The sequence below is a fragment of the Accipiter gentilis genome, chromosome 33, assembly GCF_929443795.1.
Source record: "Accipiter gentilis chromosome 33, bAccGen1.1, whole genome shotgun sequence".
In the NCBI taxonomy this organism is placed as follows: domain Eukaryota; kingdom Metazoa; phylum Chordata; class Aves; order Accipitriformes; family Accipitridae; genus Astur; species Astur gentilis.
Window position 1 is genome coordinate 9,442,915 of NC_064912.1, and position 22,052 is coordinate 9,464,966.

Below are 22,052 nucleotides of genomic sequence, written 5' to 3' on the forward strand. Positions count from 1 at the left end.
TCAGTTCATTCTCTTTCCTCATTCTCAATAATCACTGTATGTCTCCCCTGACTTGTCCTATAAGGTCTTTTTATTTATGCTCCAAGCTCTTCAAAGCAAGGGCAGATAAGATTATCATCTGAGTAAAAGTAATGACTAACCTATGCTGAAATAACCACTCCAAGTAATTATTCCTGCATATGTAAAACAATCCATATGTCATACAGTGACAAAATTATAACCATATAAAATGCTTAATATGACAAAAATAAAGATGGTCCTATGACTCTCTGGTTAGCTGTAAAATTATGTGCTGTCCATTAGTTAATGAATATAGTTATACTGAAATAAATTTTGAGTTTCGTACCCTTCTACATGGAGCCACATATTATACTGCTCACAAAGTTCCTTCAGTCGGCCAAGTTTATCTGTGTGCCCAGCACCTGGTGTCCCTTTGTTGAAAAGGAAAAAAGGCAATGACAAAGGATAAGCATGCAAATTAGGACTCTACATAAGAGGATCTCTTGTACTGTTGTCAAAGAAGTCACAGAAGAGCAGGAAAGAAGGTATTTAAAGAGAGCCCACTACACAATATTCGTATCTGGTTCATCGTGACTTATGAGTAACTGGAATTCTAGTCAAAAAAAATAGAGATACTTGTTTTGTTTGTCAATATGTTAAAAATACTTAGAAAATTAGACATCCTAGGCAATAAAAGACTCAGGAGCCTCAGATAAGAAATGCAGACTTTTTGATAAGTTCAATGTATGACCTCAACTAAAGGAAACTAAACCAAAATTAACAACTCGGGTATTTTTCCAAGTCCAAAGCAAGTAACAGTCACCTCATTCATTTGTACTTAAAACAAACTTTGCTCGTGAGCAGTTCTTTTTAATTAACTAGAAGAAAAAAATATAGTTTTTAACGCTAAAGTTGATGGCACACCCATCAAAAATTCTGAAGTGTTAATGTGAAACTGATTTTCAACAAGAGATTTGCACTCACTAAAATAAGTTCTAGTCATATTAATGCATCAACTGACATAAATAAGCAAAACCGTAGCAGTACAATTCAACTTCAAATCAGTTAGAACTCCCTCTGGACAGATAATTATTGTGTGGTCATAAAGATATTTCCTGATATTTCTTGATATACAATCAATACAATCACTAAGCTGTTTAACAAAGTATCTTTTTATTTTGGATTTTATATATATATAATAGCATGCTTTTTTTGTTATTGTTTGTCCACAGCACTTACCAGCATTGGCCACAAGCAACAAAGGCAGTTTTCCAGACTCAACATCATCTTTAATCACTCTGTCCAACAAAGCAACGTCCTGTTACCAATAAGAACAAGATATGTATTTATTCTACAGTATTCTACAGAGTATTATATACAGCCAGTATTATGTAGAAACAATAGAAAATTGTTTCTGCTGAATGCATTTTTCCAGTTAAGAGTGAAAATGGACAGCATTCTGAATTTCTGGAAGACATTCTTAATGTCTTTGTGGCTTGCAGTATCTTATTCTCAAAGGTAAAATAACTTGAAGGTCAGATAATGCATTTGTGAAAAACACAGCACACACACATCATGTAGTTTGTAAATGTACGCATGACTACATGTATTCTAGAAATCTTGGACTAAAAAGCACCTTACTAGATGCTATTAAAAATATCTTGCAATTGACAAGACCAAGATACAAGCTGCTGGCTTTTTAGAGGATTTCAATCTATGATTTGTGCAGCTACAAAACAGAAGACTTAGAGGCTGAAAAAGTAAGTACATCAATAAGCTTTTCCTAACAACATACTTGACATTCATTTAACGAGGCTTTCCAGAAAAACAAAACAAAACAAAAAAACCCAAAACCCACAAGAGCTCTTAAGGAAGACAAACTTACCATTTGGTGTTGAGATCCAAACATAGTGTTACAAGGCACACGGCACATGCAAGAAAGGGGTAACCCTAGCTGCAATGAAAATGATGGAATTTCAACAATTGAGACACACTCATTTCAAGTGTTCACAGAAATATACAGTGACAAAAAATAGTAAACATGACAATAAAAAGCTGGATATTACATTATAACGTAAGTTTCCTGCTAAAACTTAGAATCAAATTAATAGCAGAGAAAAGAAAACACAGGAGAAATTGGAAAAAAACAATCAACTTTTGGTTAGCATGTCAACTGCATTCTGTTTTTCTAATTAAATACTCGTGCCCTGTATAACAGCCTAAACTCAATCCTCTCTTTCTTGGCCACGCCTGCAATTAATACATTCTATAAGAAAACATGTGCTTTGTGCATGGGCCATGTTCCACTGGAGGTTCACAGTCACTTTACTACTGAGTAGAGCGCAATCTGCCTACTTGGATCATACAGTTCAGCTGACTATTCATGCTGGTAAGTGAAGTTCTTCCTTTGATATGGAGGCAAATTCCAGATAACTTTTGCATCACTAACATAGGGGGAGCTGGGGAATCAAGGTCTCTTACATTTTGATCTTTACCTTGGAAGATCACTAGACAAGTGAAATGTAGTTGATCATACTCATCACTGAACAGAAGATTCAGCAAATTAAGAGAACTACAGTTACAGACTGGGTTTTTTTTACCCTTTCATTTAACAGAAATTGAATTAACATCTGATTACTCATTTCCAACTGTCTGCTCTACGATATACACTACTTCTCAAAATCTAAGATAAAATGCTATCAGTTCTAAGTTCAGTGATCACCTAATGTGGACAGGTTACCATATAAACAAAAGGCACCACTGTTAATACCAGGATCTACTCTGTACTCAGAAGCAAAAGGGTCCCAAAATACTGATTCTTAGCACTATTTCTTGTATCAAGAAGTTCTGGTCAGTAATTACATGCAACACTTGGCTTACCAAAGACACCAACTTACTCCAGTGAACTCTTACCACCTACTTCCCAAGTAATTTTGGCCACAACAAGCTCCATCTATGATACCATTTTTGTTTCTCTGCAGTCTACATTTTTAACCTATTGGTAGTACCTCTGCCTGCCTTCTCCCAAGACTTGAAAAACAAAGGCCCTAAGAACTTGACTCTTCATTTCAGTGCATGTTAAGTTTGAAAAATATCACTAGTGCACTATGCAATAGTAATGTCTGTATACGGCCTCAGTTAGCTTATTTAAGTCTACAAACATTCATGCAAATAAATACTTGGCAAAACCAATAAGTTTTACGACATAATTAGGAAAAACTGGGTTTCTTTAAAGCCCTGGGTTGTCGGGGTAGTCTTGCTTTTCCAAAAAATACTTTTTGAAATGGGATCAGCACAGCCTACTTCTCCCTCAACTGTTTTCCTCTTAAAAAAAAAAAAAGTTTATTGAAAATAAGAGTACAGGGGCATCATTCAACCAAATTTTACAATAAATCAGTGTTTCGAAATCCAGTATGTTTGGGCTCGGGTCCTTTTCACCATGACCAACAGCTTATGTAAAGCACAATGCAATCTAGAAACAATCACTTGTTTAAAAAAAAAGTTAGCATGTAAGATCCTTTCAGTGGAAATATTCAGACAATTTCTCTTCCTCCCACTCTACCACTGCTGCAAAACACAGACTGTAAATGAAACCTGAAAGTATTTTTTCCAGACAAATGGTTTTACTTTAAACATACGGTCCACTACAGCTACTGAGGTCACCCCTAGTATGGACTTTGCTTCCTTTGCCTATATAATTATGTTGGAAATCACAATTAATAACGCAATACCAACACACTGTATAACATTTTTGTATTACTAGCTTGCAGATATTTGGCTGGCATCAAAGTATGGTTTCTGAGGTTTGGCTGGCATCAAAGTATGGTTTCACCTTAGACTCCCTTCCCCTCCCACCCCCTGTTGTGTTGCTGTTTAGTCACACTGCTATTGTTTCTTCCATGAGGAAAAATAAGAAAGTTTTCAAAATCAAAGTTATGCTTTTCCTAAAATCAGTGTTTTTGAGGCCAAAGCTCAGTCCTCATTCTTCAAAACACCCCTTTTCATGCTGTGTTTCAACAGGCAGACGCATCATCCTAAGTCTTAGAAACATATATGATTTTATAAACTATAAAAATCTACTATGTCCATAGAAAGGCAAAGAAGAGACAAGGATGAAGGGAATCTGCTCATGAAGAACACTGATCAAGTAAATGTGTGGAAGGAACAGGAAAGCTGCAGAGACAGTCTGCTCAGCTTGCTTGGGGATACATTTATTCAGTCAATACAGGAGCATTGGAAAAAATCTCAAAGAAGCTTCACTTCTAACAGTGGAAGTTCCAGGCACACACACGGATCTAAAGGAAAACTTCCATTGACCCAAACCAATTTACAAGACTGCTGTCAGTACTCTACCAGACTGTACTGCAACCAGTCTCCTGCAGGAAAAGTCTGAATATTTCTAAAATCGAAATTTTAAGTAGGCAATATGAAGCCAGGTAGGTTCTACTTGCAGCTAAAACCCCAACTGATTCAATTTACCTGATTGCAGAGAGCTTGGCCCAAGCCTGTTCTAGCTGCAGAACTAATGTATATGACAGGCTGCTTAGTATATAGCACGTTAAATCCTTCTATTGTATAATCTTCATAGCGTGTGTGAATAACAAGTCGACAGATTTTTAGAAGACCTTCACGATCATCTTCATGATAATATGCTGATCCATTTTCATATCTGCAAGAAAAGCCGAGTAAACATGACCAACAAAACCAATAGTCAGTTTAGTGACTAAAATAACACTGACAGTAAAGGAGCTCACAAGAGGACAAAGAAGATGGATAAAAAAACCCTTCTATTTTCCCAGGATAAAGTAGAGTAGAAGGAAACTTGATGAGATAGGCTGAGATTAACAATGAGGGAAGCCTAATATACATTTTAATTTAGACTCAGACATAAAGTAAGAAAGAAAAAACATCTGGGTTCCTAAGGATTGCCTTTACAGAGTTCAAAACCCTGCTTACTAAGAGCAGTGTGAAACACATGAAAGGCTTCATCTGGTTTTAATATACACGTAAATTCTGGACCCTAATTTTAAAGGGACTGCAACCTGACATTCTTTAAGTTAAGTTAGTAAAATAGGAATGAGACACATGAAGGTGAATGGGCAGAAACTTGCAAACTTTATTATGAAATCACAAATCAAGGTATTTTCTAATACCCAAAATTACTGATGTCATTTGTATTTTAGAGTTTGTACTAAATTGTGGTCTTATTTTCAATCTATTCAGCACACAGCAAGACAGTTTTCCAGATGTTTTAAATACATGAGTTACATAAATTAAGTATATTTTTCCGCAGAAATATTTTAATGATTTTATGGCTATTTTGCCTTCAATCTGATTTATTAGGCATGTTTCCTTGGGGCTTGTGGGGGTGTGTGTCTGTTCCTCCCGCACCATTTTTAACCTGTTTAAGAATCAAACTCAGATCAGCATATTAACATTTAAAGTCAAGAAAAAGGCGCAAATTAACCAAAGAAGAGATAAGGTATGGGCGTTGTCAATTTATTAAGCAACTTGCAAGCTAGATTTTTCTTTTAGCATTTTTGTGCAACACTGTTATGGTTTAACCCCAGCCAGCAACTAGACACCACACAGCCACTCGCTCACTCCCCCGCTCCCAATGGGATGGGGAGGAGAATAAAAAAAACAAAAAGTAACTCATGGGTTGAGAAAAGAACTATTCAATAACTGAAGTAAAATTAAATATAATAATAATAATGAATATATTTTTTAAAAAAAGAGATGAAACCCAAGAAAAGACAAGTGATGCACAATGCAACTGCTCACTCCCCACTGACCGATGCCTGAGCAGCGATCTGCCTCTCCTAGCCAAATCCCCCCCCGTCTATATACTGTACATGACGTTCTATGATACGGAATATCCCTATAGCTAGTTCAGGTCAGCTGTCCTGGCTATGGTCCCTCCCAGCTTCTTGAACACCTGCTGGCAGAGCACAGGAAACCAAAAAATCCTTAACTTAGGATAAGCACTACTTATCAACAACTAAAACATTAGTGTGTTATCAACATTATTCTCACACTAAATCCAAAACACACTGTACCAGCTACTAAGAAGAAAATTAACTCTATCCCAGCTGAAACCAGGACAAACATGTAAGTCAGTGCCTTGCATAATTTGAGTGGTGTTTATCAACAAATTTACATACAGGCCCTGAAACATCTTAGGTTATCACAGACTATCCAATGCACAAACACTAAGTGTTCCAGAGTTAAACTCCAGAATGACCCACATGCAAACATCTACTTCACCTTTACACAACAGTTCTGTGATCTAACACAGGCAAAGGGAAATTCCTCTAGTGTTGCTCATAGCCACATAAAACGTCAAGAAGCATGAAGCAGTTCACAGCACAGTATTTGTTAAATGCTGTTGCCTATGGGTCAAAAAAGTTTGGGGACCACAGTCCAATAGATACCCAGCATTAATCACATAATCACAATGTTACTGAATATTTGATTCAAACCAGAAATATTTCTTTTAGTTAGCCATGCCATTTAGAAACATCACTGACACCCTCCCTATATACACATACATTTGTCAAAATAGTGGATTATCTGCAACTTCTCAAATATCATCATTGCACAAGGTTTCAAGATCTTTAAGTCAAAGACAGATAAAAACAATCACTGAATTTATAAAATAATTCTGATAGAGGCGAGCCCATCAATGTAAGAAAAATCCTTTGTAATTCTAACAATTTAATTAGAGTTAACTTCAGTTATATTTTTACCATTTCATCTTGCACTGCGCTAAAACAAATAAATAAATAGATAAACAAGTAAATAAATCTCAGTAGCACTGGCAACATTTTCTGAAACATACAGTATCATGAAAGGGAAAAAGTGGTTTGGTTTTTTTGCTTCAGGAAGAAAGGAAGGAATTTCTAATCAGTGAATCCCCCCCACTCCAACACCTCCCCCCAGCTGATCTCCATTCTTCTTCTCTCCTAGAACAGTTTAAGATATCTATGGTACATGATGAAACAGGCATTTATGAAATATTTCACTGTACTGTAAATTTCGGTAGTATCACCTACCATACCTGGAAAAATAAACTAGATCCAGGAAGAGCAAAGGAGAAGTTAACTGAAAGCGTATTTTAAAAACAGGAAGTACCCCAAGTCTCAGCAACACAGCATATGGCTCAAGAAAGAAGAATTTAGTTAAATGTTTGACCAACCGTATGTCTGCAACTGTACTTTGGCCCTTACCTCCACCATATAGCTGTTATAAAAGGATTTTTATGGCAACCATGTTACTAATAAGTTCCTGCCATTCAAAATGCAGTCTCTTTTTTTTTTTTTTTTTAAATTATGCGTTGTGTTTCAGACCTTTCAAAGAATATTTGTAAGTTTGTGGCACAGTGGTTTCTTTTACTGACATCTTCAGTCCAGCCACACATTTTTAAACAGTTATCACTACCAATTCATAGATAAGTTATTCACAGTGACTCACCTGAAAAGCCTGCAGAGCCAGAGAGTAGTATCAGAAAGGATCCTCGTTGTAAGTTTTCTCAGTCTTTCCCTGTCTAGCACTGATATATAAGCAGCCAAACTATGTCCCAGTAGAGCCATGTGACCCTGTTCACCAACATTTTGAAGTCTGCAAGCCAAAACAGAGTAACTGCCAACTAAATAAAAGTCATGAACATTACAGTAATTTTAGGTTTGCGTGTTTTTACTGTAGAGTGGCAGAATTTGTTGACATGCAATTTTAACTATTTAGCAGAGCAGAGTACAGTATACCACAGTCACCTTCCTGTCATTGTGTATTACATACTAAAAAGCCAGTGCAGACAAAAGCACTTGCACTTCACTTGGCCTAGCTGCTTACAATAACACCTCAGCACCTTTTTTAGCCAATCAGCTCACATGAGTTGGAACTAAGCACCTTATCTTTACTGGGACTTTAAAATGTGTTAAACACACACCTTTCTCTCCTCATGCAGAGGAAACTCAAAAGGCTTATTAATATCTTTAGAGGTACAGCATTCATTAGTTTGTTGGGGTTTTTTTGGTTTGTTGGGGTTTTTTTGGTTGGTTGGTGGTTTTTTTAATGTCCAAGTTGTTTTTCAGATGTTAGTTTTCAATAATCTTCTGCAGATTAGTTAGCATTATTTCCATTTTACAGAAAAATGGAAACAGATTTTATTTTCTTTTTTTTCTTTAAAATCTACAGGGAGAGATGGTAAAAAAAAATTGGTATTCAAAGTTCTATACTATTTTCAGACTTAACCTTCAGAAAGTAGAAAACAAAATGAGCTGTTACATCAGAAACAATTCCCTTGTATAATTCAATTTAGTAATTAGAAATGAAAGCTTTAAAATTTTAAGAAAGCCAAGCCTAATGCATTATTCTGGTTCACTGTATAATATAAGTTTCCTTTAAAAAGTTACATGGTTGCACAGTATCTTTACACTTTAAAACACTTAAATGTGTAAGTTCTATAATAATCAGAATATAACAAAATCAGATATCTTCCACATACAATAATTCATATTGGCTTTACCGGTAGGCCTGTGAAGTTTCCTCTTCCTCCTCTCCATGCATTAGGTTCTGAACTAACTGAAGTATGCTCACCATATCCTGGCCACTGGCATACCAAGGTGGGGAAAACAAAAGTCATACAGAGGAAAAAAAAAAAAAAGAGAGGAAAAAAAGGTAAGTACCAGCATCCAACAAAGAGGCCATCTGGGACACTGCATGGTAAGACATGAAGACAACACTGTACTTTTACAGAATACTGAGTATAGCAACAAAAATGGTTCCTTGCTCTCAGAAAAACAAATCATGAAGACAATGTTGCTGAATCAATTAATTCAAAACCCTACTTAATTATAGTAGGACACTTCAATAAGTACGAACTCAGACCCACCTAAGAACAAATCTACTGATATCTGACAATTTGGACTGAAAAGTTTGACTTGACAACATTTAATTGCTTATTGCTACATTGCAAAGGAAGGTTATAGCCAAGGATCCAAATTTCTCTTCACATGATCCAGCTTCGTCTCACAAACTCAGCACATCTGTTAAACTACCACCTACAAATATTAGTTTCTGGAAAACAAAAGCTACATTAGACTTCTGACATGATGCACTAACACGGTAAAACTGGAAAAGGCCCACAACACTTCAATTTGTATAATTCCAACTAAAATTTACAGTAGTATAAGAACTTACACTCTGACAGGTGAAATTGCTTTTTATTCTTAAAAAAGCTAATTCAGTGACTCCACTCAAAACCACAAAAGACTTAAATAGATTTTGCAATACTTTCTGAAGCGCTAGTTTGGGCTCCTGTAGGATCATCTTCCAAAGAGGCTACAACCAATTTAACTCTTAGTTTTCAGGTACAATGATCTTACCTGCCTTATGCACAAGAGAACCATATAATTTTTTAAGACAGCTGTGCTAAAAAGGTGCGGGGAGGGCGTTTGGTTTTGTTTTGTGGGTTTTGGGGGTTTTTTTCAGGTTTTCTACCTTATCAGTCTCTGGTTTGTTTTTTTTTTATCTGGGTGTTTTAATGACTCTTTATTCTATAGCACAAGTTTATATTTACTTTAAGTCTCAATCACAGCTGTAGGCACCAATACTTCATTAAATTCCAACATTTCAAAATTTCAGTCACCCAGGACAAGTAATCTTTTTTTTCTTTTACCTTTGTGAGTATGGAAGTAGTTGGTATAAGGATAATCTCTCCCCACCCCTACATGAGTATGGAAAAGGTTGATAAATGTTCATGTTTGCATTAATACATAAGTTGCTTGGAAAACAAACATGTTACATGTATTTTACAGATTCTGAAAAGTAAAGAGCACTATCTAGTTATCACCTACCTGCCTTGAAGTGGTCCAGGAATATCCTTCCGTGCATACTTCTTTTCATTTTCTTCCTCTGCTTTTCTAAGTTAGAGACACAAGAATAAACTATGTATTTAGTTTATGTTTTATAACATCAAATATGTAGTTGACTTTGACTTGCAGAAATACATACTGACATGTTTGCAATCTATTTAACTGACAACTTTTTCATAAGTAAATTAGATGAGACCAACACAAAAGTTTAGCTCAGACTGAATTAAAGAGCTCCTAAGTTTGGGGTTTTTAGTCCTTTAACAGAAAATGTCAAACTTACAGAAGAGTCTCATATATATAGGAACTAAAAGTTACTTGCACAGCAATAAGAAAAAAAAAAATCTAACACCACCCCTGAAAAAACAGACTTGCTGGACTTGCTCTGAATATTACAGAATATGCATAAAAATATGTACATTCATTTTTAAAATCCCATCATTTGAGAAGCAATGGTGATTTGTGTAGGTGTAAGCTTCAGAAAGACAATATGGACTTAAACTACTATGAAAATGAGTTCTTTTCTCCTTAATGACAGCAACATTAATAATCCTCCCCTTAGCACAAACAGCTATTGTTTTTGTAGTTGTTATCCTTTGCACATACCTTTGATTGTCTTCTAGCATCTTCATTGCTTCATTCAGATTCTTTCCCATTTCTGCTAGAGTAGGGTCAACCATCTTTCAGGGAAAAAGATAACAACTTTTAAGAAAAGACCAAAAAACATTTATCTTACTACTGTCCCCACAACATCCTCAATACAAATTCATGCATCAGCCAGATTCTTTTAATTAGTCTGTGTGTACTCATTTAAAAATAACAATATGTTGAATATCCTGAACTCAAAATAGACAAAATGAGAACATACTAAAATAACCCAAAGAAAACCCAATTGTGATGTGGATTGATAGATCCAATTCTTTTCCTCCATGAGGAAAGTAATAACTTTTTCTGATGAATAATAAAAGAAAGAGCATCAAAAAGCAAGAAGGATTTGAGAAACGCAAGGTGTTCAAGTAAGTGCTCATTATAATGCTTTAGCTAAAAAATTAAGTATGTGCCACTTTAGCCCAACTGAATGATGTTTTTCTTTTTCATAACCATTCTACACCAGCAATAAAACTTCAACTATTCCCTTAAATGTAAAAATTCACATGCAGTCCTATCCAAAATTGAAGAAAAACAAAAAAAAAAAACGAAATCAAAAACCTGTTAAGGAACACCCTAATCTTTCTACAGAGTATGGGAAACAGAAAATACAATCACAAGTCTTTCAGTGGCAAATCTCATTTAGAAATTATCCTTTTACTTCACCTGAGAACTCATGTTTCTCCAGCAAAAAACCCATTACTATATCCTTAGTTAAGCTGACTCGACAGTCAACTTAGAGACTGTACACCCTCATGGTGTACAGACTCTCATTAAAAAAAACAACAATAACTAGCCCCTCTGCCATAATAGTAACAGAGGGAAAAAAACCAAACACCAAAAACCAACATAACACGCCTCCTCCCCCCAAACAACCCACCACCAAATGAGAGAGCAATCAGTGGATAAGTACAACACTATTCTTACAAGAAAGTTACCTTCTAGAAAATAAGTTGTTTGGGAAGCTAAACACTGAAAAATTTGACGAACGTACGTTTTAGGTCATTGAGCATTTTTATGCAAATTCAGGGGAAATTTGCATAAATTGACAGTTCTTTTTTTTTTAGATGGCCAGTTCAACTAAGAGGTATTAAACTTGCAGTTCAACTAAGGGGTATTCAAACATGTTCAAATAATAATTCCTAGACAAGGTTAAAAAAGCCAACATTTCTTACCTAGGAAACACAAGAAGATACCCTTCAAGACCGTTCTAGCAAAGGCAGAAATAAAATGGCAGTCTTCCCTGCCATTTCCCCATTCAGGTTTCCCTGTCAAACTTTTACAATGTTAGTTTTCAAAACACGAGAAAATGCCTAATCCAAATACTCTTGTAAATCTATTTTTTTCCTATTTGTGGTACCTTTAAAGCAATTTTTAATCTTAACTTACTGGAGAGATGCCCTTTAACTAGACAAAAGAGTAAAACTGACCTGCAGCAGGCAGCTTAAGAAAGACTGACATGCAGAAAAGGCTCATCTTCCAGCAGTTGCAGCCCTCTAGGCTACACAAAACAGGTCAAAAATTCCGATTTCACTGCTGAAACCAGGTAACAACAGACACTTGCTAAAGCACCTGTCAGGATGGAAGAGCTTTAAAAATCATTGAACTTATTCCCTGTGAACCAGTGACAAGTTCAAAGACAAGTAAGTAGTATTTTCCAAAGAACTGCCTTTGCTTTGAAGGAATCTCTTTTACGAACTTTAAGCCAAGAAGCCTGGCAGAAGCTTGTGACACTGACACAAGAGATCTGGACAGGAACATTTATCCATTTAAGGATTAGATGCCATCTAGAAGCTTCCAGAGAATGTGAAAGGTATCATCTGGCAGAGTCCGATTTACCTATACTGATCGATACTAAACTGTATTTGAAAAATAAATATACCCCAATATGAAGGTAGAAGGTAACACCACTGACAAGACCCATCACATTAGACAGCAAAAAACCTAAAGATACTGACTCAGGTGACCCTGTTACAGAGTCTCTTCTCCCTTCCTCTGCTTCCCAAATGTACTGTAAGCAGAACCTCCATAAATTCAACATCAACCCTTTTTCAAAAGACAGGCCCACATACCAAAACCTATAGTAGTTAACCCTCTAGACTGCTGCTAAGGTTGGAGTGATGCTGGGCTGGGGGGGTCTGGTTGTTTAAAAAAAAATCCAAAACAAGTTTAAATATTAAACTTACACTATCCACACTGCAGGGATATAATACCTTGTCTGCTACAGTATTTGAGAAACGGTACTCCTAAAGGCTTGCACACACCTTCCATCACTGCTGATGGAAACGCATGCACGCAACTGTTGCACACGTGCAACACAGGCAAATACGTTTGCTCAAGCAGATGCAGACACAAAAGCAAATTCAATCAGAGAAGGTAGTGGGATTAATTTACATGAGGATTTTACACTGTTTTTATCCAGAGGACTGAACAAGAAAAGAAAAAAAAAATTAAGTTGAGAGTTACCATATGTTCAAAGACTATTTTTACCAAAATATTGAGAGATTTTACTTATATTATAGCAAGTGGTAAGTGGCTGAAAGAATCAATAGCCAAGCATGGTCATACTGGATCAAACCAAGAACAGCTCTCTGTATTCTGTTGCTTTAGAAGTAGACAGTAACAAATGTTTGGGGGAAGAACAAAAGAACAGTGGAAGTATTCAGTAATATTTTCCCACAAGGACTCCCAGCATTTAGCAATAATTTTTTTTTTTTTTTTTAACACTTTTAGATTCTACAACATTCACTGGCTATGAGGGCCACAACTTAATTAAGCACTGAGTGAAAAAGCAGTACAAATACAAAAAGATCAAGACCTCATCACAGAGATCAAAAAAAATATACATACACTGCAAGCATTTGATACTCAGAATACAATATACATAGCTAGAAGAAAAATTTAACTATGATCACTGGCAATATTTCCATACATTTTCAGTGGTTTCCAGAGTTGCACCTCACTAAGAAAGTCTGAAAAGAAATGTTACTTTAAAAAAAAAAAAAAAAATCAGCATTGCTCCTGGGAGCCTTTAACAGAGTGGTTAACTAGACATAATTTACTGATTGTGACTCTCTCCCATACTTTAATTCAGATTGCTGTAAAACATGATCAGTGGTTGGAAGGCAGCTATTTGTTTGAACCTTCCTCAGCATCACATGCAAATACTCAAAACAGATCTATCGTAGATGAGGACAAAAGATGTAGAGGCATTACAAAAAGAGCTCTGAGCTGCTGCTTTTTGTTACTAACACAAAATTCACCTGGTGGAATTACATGAGATGTTAAAAGCTGCACATGCTTACCTTGTGACTCATCCTGTCTCACTAGTAATTACACATGCACAAAACACTTCCACCAATAAGCTGGCAGAAAAAATACATAAAATACAGTTTTAAAAGTCCTACGAAGTTACACTAAGCTTCATAAAATGCTATGAAATCCAGAAAGTCTTTGAATTCTGATGCGGGTTTAATTGGAGAATGAATCCCTTCTGTTTTTTTCCAATTGCTAAGTGGATATGCAGCAACTTATTTCCTCTTTTGAATTATGGGAAGCAAAAGAAAACCTTTTACTGCTGTGTACTGAATTTTATATATGCTTCCTCCTCTGCTCGCATTAGTAAGGGCATGGAGGTGGGAAGCAGAAGACTATCTACTTATTTTAAGCAGCAACTTAAAATTCTACTTATTTAAGAAAAACAGGTGTGGCAAAGTTGCAGCAATGAACCACTCAGTTAAGAAAGGTTTCTGAACACACTTTGATAACATGCTGTAATAAAGCAGTATATTGCTTTAGTTTTGTCAGTAAATGAGAGCAAGTGTGTACAAAATCAAATCAGGAATACAATACTTTCTTCATGTTCTTGAACTGTTTTTAAAAAAGACTGGTAGATGAGTTCTTGAATACTACCTCCTCAACCACAGGACAACACAGTTTTTGAGAGGGTTAAAAAGGCTGCATTAAATACTGTATTAGCCTTAGTTTCTGCACTCAGTCCTTCCCCTGGTATCACAGGATCTGACGCGGATCACAGTTAGGCGATCCTTTGACCAGAGGAGTTACAAGACATGCAAAGTCTTTTCAAGCTCTAAGGAGGCACCGGCCATGGTTTCTTCCTTCAAGGTGTCCATTCAGCACGCTGACACCTCCTGACTCCTTAAGCCCTTCAAAGACCCTGACATTCACTATGTACTTCAACTTCTATCATTGTTGCCTTCAAAATGCGTTAATCCAATTCACTAAGGTTAACTCGCCATAGGTTTGATTTACATTTACTTCCCTATTTTGTACCTAATCTGTTACTTTTTTTTTTTTAAGCACTTTGAACTGTAAACCGTTTCCAGTTTTACAGGCAATATGCCAAACCTTTGGGTCACTTGGCAACTGGGGAAGGATAAGGGGCCATTCTCCAGTTGTGAAAAGACTTAACGTTAATTACAAATTCAAAAAGGAGAATGTTGCTTCACATACCAATGTTTTACAACCTTGATTTTGCACTTCCATAGGCTGTACTCCTAATGTAAGAAAGGGATGATTTTTAAACAGGCAACAAATTATTGTGTGTCAAAGAAACTCACAGGTGTAGCTCATTACATATTTCATGAGAAGTATGCCTCATTTTCCCACTACATTATTATATTTGCCTAGAACAAAGTCTTACCATCAAAAACCAAAAACTGTTCTCAACAGTAAATTAATCTTAAACAATATCAATATTCTTCAGCCAAAATAATACTGTGTTTCTTCTCCAGGCTAAGAGAAGTTTTAGATAACAAATAAAAAAAGCAGCTACTTCATGACTGTTAGGCTTGAATGAAAACGGCACTGTATCACCACAAGGGTTCTGCTTATAGGTATTTGCTTTTTTAGTCTTTATCACTTCCCTGACATGCAGCAGGATTTGCATGCAGGTCTACTGTCACCAGTTTTCCCTAAAGTTACCAGGATGTTGTGGTAATTAACACAGTAACAGAAGACAATAGTCACAGGCTGAGCAAGAAACCAAAACAGGTTTTTTTGTGTTTAGGGAAAACACTTCTGTGGAGACAGCAAGAAGTTTAGGTCACTTCTATCAAATTATAAATGGAGGGGCTGGGGAAATCACAGATCTTTTAGCCAAATTTCTGAAATTTAGCACAGGCTTCCAGAAGAACTCAAATTTGAAGTTTACACCAAAAAAGATTTCTTGATTTCAGATACAATTCATTCTGATTACACCACTAAAACCACACAATTTTAATACATAAAAAACCCAAAAACATTTGTTTGATAAAACAAAGATAATTTGCAAAATCAAACTCTGAGATTGTTGGTGTACACACTTGTATGTCAGATTCTATGATTTTCCTAGCAATCCTATTGACTAATGTTTTCAATTCTCAGGAAGTTTCTCATCTGCTAAAAAAATCTTTTCCATTTGCAAGAACCTAGTGACTGTAGTCATTCATGTCACCATCCATTACAGCTGATTAGGTAATTCTACCAAAACACTGCCTTTGTTATGAAAAATACAAAATTTTGATGAATTTTAATACAAGTTAAAAAGTACTTATCACTGACACCCCAAGAAGCTACATGTATAAATACATAAGGAGGAGAGAATCCATGGTTCAACTAAAAGACAGTCTCAGATGTATTATGATAATGCTTAAATAAGCACGAGATAAGTGGACACACATTCCCTGAGGATAAACATATCACAACTTGGATGAATTTCAAATTCATTTAGGGAGAGGGCTTCTTATATATCATGCTCAAGATTAGATAAAGGGCAGATTGTACAGATTTACAACAATCTTAACCAAAGTCTATTTCAGGAGGGCACTAACTGCTAAGTGGCTAGAAGACAATAATTGTATGGTGACATGTTATTATACAGAGGACTACAGCTTTTATCATACATGTGGAAAAAAACCATGATAAACAAGAGAGGAAGTAAAACAAATGATAACTCTTGATATACATCTATTTGCCTATATTGAAAAATCAGACATGTAAGTTTTTACAGGGCCCTCACCATTATAGACTGCTCCTTACATCAAGAATACAAATAACGAAAACATGGACTTTTATTCTGTTAAGAAATTTAGGTATTTAACTCTTACACAGTATTTCTATTGCTTCTTATGATGATGTAGTCCAACAACGTTTGTAAGGACTTTGTTAGTACTACAGGACAGACACTTGCCCTGTACTAGTGTGCTTTCTTTAAACAACTGCATATTCTACCATTATTCTGCTTGAGTCCAGTTGATAAAGACCATGTTTCAAACTAATATATTCAATTAAGTGTTACTTAAGTAATTAAAACTTTTCAGAACAAGCAGCAGTCACTGTAACTTTTGTCAGCACTAATAGAGAACTTAAGCTTTTAAAGGCTACCAAATACTCTTTAACACTGTATTCCTCATATGGATTGTAATATATCAAACCACTCTGCTACCAACTCGTTAACTACATAAGAAAGATACTTCCTGAATTTCCTTACTATTCATTTTACTAGAGCACATCCCATTCAAACTTCTCTAGACAATTGGAAAGATTACATAAAACCGAACATGCTGCATGTAGTAAATGATGCAAAGGGGAAGGATGCATTAACATCTGTTAAGCACGTAAATTATTTCAAATGTATACTGTCCTCAAAGACATACAACGCTGGTGATAAGCTATGTTTGAGCAGCCATTCCATCCTCACTTCTAGGGCAAGTCTTCTGAAGCACAGCAGGTGCCACGAAAGCCAGCAGAAGTGTGGCAGGTCCCAGGTTACTCTACCAGATTCTGACTGACTCACAGTGACAAAAGCAAATATGTTTTGTCATTCCCTTACGGTATTACAGAATCAATATTTGCCTCATACAGTACGCTGGACAGAAGAGAGCAAGCACAAGGCAGCAAACACCTCCCGTATAAACTGGCACAAAAAAGTCCAACAATATTTTCTCTACTATCCTGCTGAAGGCTAACATTCCCAGGAAATGAACTCCAACTTCTTTTTAAGAACACGAACAAAAAAACCCTCTCCTAAAGCACTTCCTGGTAGTTATTCAGACTTTTTACAGATCCCGGACACGGAAAGAGACGGCGTTCGCACAGGCGACGGACGCCAAGCGCCGCGGCTGGGGAGCGGGAGGGGGACACGCCCGCGGGCTCCACTGGTGACTCAAGGCTCCGTGAGACGAAGTTGACTCAAGCCCGTGAGGCACAGCCCCCCTCCGCGGAGGCCGAGGCGCTGGGGAAAGGCCGCACCGAGCCCCGGCCCGCCGCTGACCCCGGCTCCCCCTCCTCGGCCCCGCGGCGCAGCCCACCGCCCCGCCAGCGGCACGACCGCCGGGGCCCGCTCGCCCCTCAGGGCCCGCCGCGCCTCAGCCACCGCTCCGCCCGCAGGTGCCCCGGGCCGCCCTCTCCCCCACCAGCCCGGCACCGGTGCGCCCCGCCAGACCTTCTCCAGAGAGGCATCCATAGCCGGCGGGGTCCCCGGTGCGCGCCGCCTCCCCACCGGGCACTTCCGCCTCAGCCCCGGCCGGCTCCACGCTGGCAGCGCTGACGAGGCCGCGGCGGGAGGGGCGGGGAACGCGCTCACCTAGGGAACGGCACCAGGCCCGCCCCGCGGCCGGCGGGCAGGATTCGGGGCAGCGGCACCAGCGGAAGGCGCGGCAGGGCCGCGCGCCGTGACAGCAGGGCGTGGGGAGAGCGCGGCCCGCTCCGTGTCCCCGCACACGGCCCGCTGCCGTTTCCCGGCCTCCCCCCCCACACCCCGGCTGGTGGAACAGTCCCGGAGAACGACCGGGAAGGTGACAGGTACTGGCGCATGCGCAGTGAGCACGGCTCAGGCAGTGCCCGACTCCCGCCGGGGCGCGGAGCAGCGAGGCGAGAGCTGCGCGGAGGCGCCGCCGCCGTGTCGCGGGTTCGAATCCCCGCGGCGGCGGGTCGTGGCAGGCCCCCCAACCCCCGTGGGGGTTCTGCATGGCTCCAGCCTTCGCAAACCTCTCGGCCGTCATCCCGCTGTCGCCAGCTCGGCCTACAGGGGCCTGGTTAACGGTGGCACCGAAACCCTTCCTCCACGTACGGGTCCCGCGGGGGAACGCTGCACAGCCTCGAAGAGCGGCTGCGTCCAGGCTCGGCGGGACCCCCGAGCGACACCCGTCTCGGGCAGTAAGCCGGCCTGCCCCGCCGGGCCGAGCGCGGCGGAGAGGACGAGGACGTGCCCCGGGGGGGGGGGGGGGGGCGAGGCGGCGGGAGCGCGGCAAGCCCCTGCCTGCGGGCTCTCGACGGACAGGCAGAGCCGGAGAGCCACGCCCTGTTTTGCAGAGCTTTACTTGTGTTCTTTCAGGCTGGAGTCGTTTTTCGGCACATATCCCTTGTCGGGGGATGCAACAAGTCTACGGAATTCCTGACAGTTCGAGAACAGCGCGACCTTGAGCAGCTTGTAGTATATCCTTGAGAAGTCTGGAAAGATCCGAGAAGACCAGTACGAAAACAAGATAGTGATAAGAAGAACCGTCCTGACAAACTCACCAATCATGAATTGTTAGTTACTAACTAAGCCAATCATATACTAACACATACTCTGAAGAAGGGGATAAAAAGGTGTGTTAGAACAATAAAGTAGCCATTTTGTGTGATCTATTACTTGTCGTGTCCGTCTCTACCGCGACAAATGGTGACCCCGATGCGCCTGAGCGAACAGATCATCTAACGGTGATAAATCCAGCACTAGAGAGAAGTATACCAGCGGCGACGAGAGCTGTGAAAGAGTATACCGGCAGCGAGAAAAGCTGCGGAGACGGAGCCCGGTGAAGCTGAGAGCAGTGGAATCTGCCTGGTCCGGACCTGAGCCTAGACACCTAATAAGGTGAGCCACCGGGGACTAAACTGTTAGAATGGGGCAGAAATTAACAAAAGAAAAGGAGACGATTTTGTCTACCTGGAAAGCCCTGTTAAAAAGAAAAGGGGTTAAAACCCCAGAACAAAGCCTGAAACGGATTTTAATACAGTGTAAGGTGCAAGGCTTTACAGCCACAACAGTTACTGCATTCAGTGTGGATGCATGGCAAACAGTGGGCTGGAAAATGTTTGATGAGATCTCTAAAGGACAGAAAGAGCTCTGTAAGTTGGCGATTGTATGGCGTCTATTACGTGAGACCCTGAAGGAATGGAAAGCAGAATGTGATGCGAAAGATCAGCAAAAGAAAGAAGAGAAATCAGAATATGTTATCAATGAAAAAGTTTCTGCTCAAGTAACAGCTGCGGCCGATGCTGCAATATCAGCAGTTGCGGGCAGAAAACCCCTCACAAGCAAAATCAGATCATACCCTTATTCACCTCCTCCTCCTACACCATTAATTACTTTACCGGGCAATGAGGGGCCCTCCTCACCTACTGGTGCGGCGGCAGAAGGGGTGACTCCATCAGCCCCCCCCGAAGAGAAAAATGTGGCGATTAACACTGAGCCGGAAAGCCAGGGCCGTAACGAAAGCCAGGGCCGTACCAAAAGTGAGGGCCGAAAGGATGGTGAGACTCAAACCGAATGTGAGGGCCGCACGGAAAATGAGAGCAAAAATGAAGCTGAGGCAGAAAAATCTCTAATTGACGCTATGCGATCCCTGCAACTCGCAGATAAAACCATACCAAAAGAACCCCTGCCATGGACTCTCCCTCCGTCCACGGTAACTATGGCCCCGAGATCCCCTGATCAATTTTGGGAGGGAGTTAGAAGATATGCTGCCGACTCCGGCAACTGGGATCTAGTAGAACGCCTCAGCCCATGCTCTCTAACACCTGCATTTCTAAAGCCTCTAGATAACGCAGCAGAGGCTCCTGTTACATTTCCTGTTTTCAAAGCTACTGCAGGCACAAACCGGCACTATGAGCACAATCCCATAGGCTGGAGAGTAGTGCAGGATTTGCAGAATAAAGTACAAAAATTTGGAATCAATTCTCCTGAGGTAATGCAACTTATTTGTATAATTAGCACAGATCTGCTGTGTCCATATGATATTATGCATCTAGCACAAGTGCTGTTTCAGCCCGTACAATTGCAAGTATTTGAATCCACCTGGAGGCAGATGGCACGCGCGGCGGCGCTGCATAATTCACGACTGCCACAGGGTGACCCGAGATTAGGCCTTGGAGAGGATGCTTTGCTTGGTGAAGGGCAGTATAGTAACCCTCAGCTACAGGCTACATGGCCTCCGCTGGCTCTCGAACAAGCATGAAATATAGGCCTTATGGCAATAAAGCGAACAATGGATATGGCAGCTCTGAAGCAAAAATACATCACTATCCGCCAAGGCCCCACAGAACCCTTTTTACAATTTGTAGAAAAAATATCTGCTGCCCTGGAAAAACAGGTAGAAGATGCGGTCTTAAGACAAATGCTATGCAAACAGTTGGTAAAAGATAATGCTAATGAGGACTGTCAAAAGATCATACAGGCTCTGCCAGGAGATCCTTCTGTCCCTGACATGGTAGCTGCATGTTCTAAAGTTGGGACGCTGGTACACACAGTGACCACCATAGTGAATGCTATGAGAAATTCTGGAAAGTGCTCTGGGTGTGGCAGCGAAGGGCACATCATGGTAACTTCTCCACACAAAACATCACCAGGTAAACAACCGGTGCACCACTCACTGGAGATTACTTGCAAGAAATGTGGGAAATCAGGACACTTTGCAAAACAGTGTCATTCCAAATTTCATGCTAATGGACAGCCGCTACAGGAAAACCACAAAATGAGTGTGAGAGGGCGCGCAAGGAGAACAAATCCCCTCCCGACAGCCAGCCAGTTCCTCTCTGCGAACAATTGTCAGCTGCGACAGCTGGCTTAGCAGGGTTGGATGTATCCACCGCCGACACAGTAACTCTAGCCACGAAAGACATCATTAAGGTCCCTCTTAATGCAAGGGGTCCTATAGGACGGGGACTGAGTGCATTGCTACCGGGAAGATCAGGTAGCACGTTGAATGGAATAATCGTGCATGTGGGAGTTATTGATGCTGCTTTAACAGGTCAAATTTGTGCGATGATTTCGACCCCCTACCCACCAGTACCAATCCCTAAAGGTACTCGCATTGCTCAACTTGTTCCTTTTTCGAGTTCTATTTCAAAAGCAGAACAGCGACTGCGATGCACTGGAGGCTTCAGCTCCACGGGACCCCCTCAGGTCTGCTGGTCTCAGACTGTCTCATCATCCTGACCACATATGACGTGCACACTGTCGAATCATGGAAGATCTCCGACTACAGTAAGGCTTGCAGGGCTCCTGGACACCGGAGCTGATGTGACTATTATTGCCAATTATCTGTGGCCGTCTACCTGGCCAACAGAGGAGGCTGGTATGGGAGTAGTGGGGCTGGGAGGATTCACACGTGCAAAGATAGCAGCCACTCCAGTTCCGATTGCCAATCCTGAGGGCCAACAAGCAGTTATTAAACCATATGTGATGGCAGCTCCCCTCAATTTATGGGGGAGGGATTGCTTGTCGCAGTGGGGGGTGAGAATTATCACAGATTTTTAACGGGGGCCACT

At 39.9% G+C, this 22,052-nt stretch overlaps 2 protein-coding genes across 5 annotated transcripts in view; one reads left to right on the forward strand and one right to left on the reverse strand.

Annotated features, from left to right (window-relative positions):
* PDXDC1 (pyridoxal dependent decarboxylase domain containing 1) overlaps positions 1 to 18,092 on the reverse strand; it is a 34,180-nt gene extending 16,088 nt beyond the window's left edge. The window contains exons 1-9 of one of the 3 annotated variants that reach the window (XM_049835367.1): positions 17,965 to 18,091; positions 10,479 to 10,552; positions 9,858 to 9,923; positions 8,528 to 8,611; positions 7,474 to 7,620; positions 4,480 to 4,669; positions 1,886 to 1,954; positions 1,240 to 1,318; positions 347 to 431 (exon numbers count right to left, since the gene is read on the reverse strand). In XM_049835367.1, the coding sequence (XP_049691324.1) occupies positions 347 to 431; positions 1,240 to 1,318; positions 1,886 to 1,954; positions 4,480 to 4,669; positions 7,474 to 7,620; positions 8,528 to 8,611; positions 9,858 to 9,923; positions 10,479 to 10,552; positions 17,965 to 17,985 (815 nt within the window). In that variant the 5' untranslated portion in view covers positions 17,986 to 18,091. Of the gene's footprint in view, positions 1 to 346; positions 432 to 1,239; positions 1,319 to 1,885; positions 1,955 to 4,479; positions 4,670 to 7,473; positions 7,621 to 8,527; positions 8,612 to 9,857; positions 9,924 to 10,478; positions 10,553 to 11,695; positions 11,719 to 17,964 lie in introns of those variants that run through there. The other 2 variants (XM_049835368.1, XM_049835369.1) reach the window with 2 other exon arrangements.
* A 157-nt stretch (positions 18,093 to 18,249) lies between these two features.
* Positions 18,250 to 21,376, forward strand: LOC126053318 (uncharacterized). 2 transcript variants are annotated; one of them, XM_049835374.1, is made up of 2 exons: positions 18,250 to 18,323; positions 18,856 to 21,376. In XM_049835374.1, the coding sequence occupies exon 2, from the start codon at positions 19,406 to 19,408 to the stop codon at positions 20,738 to 20,740; it is 1,335 nt and encodes a 444-aa protein (XP_049691331.1). In that variant the 5' UTR covers positions 18,250 to 18,323; positions 18,856 to 19,405; the 3' UTR covers positions 20,741 to 21,376. The 2 variants fall into 2 exon arrangements, with proteins under 2 accessions (XP_049691331.1, XP_049691330.1); XM_049835373.1 differs by lacking the exon at positions 18,250 to 18,323 and adding an exon at positions 18,351 to 18,677.
* Positions 21,377 to 22,052: the final 676 nt, after the last annotated feature.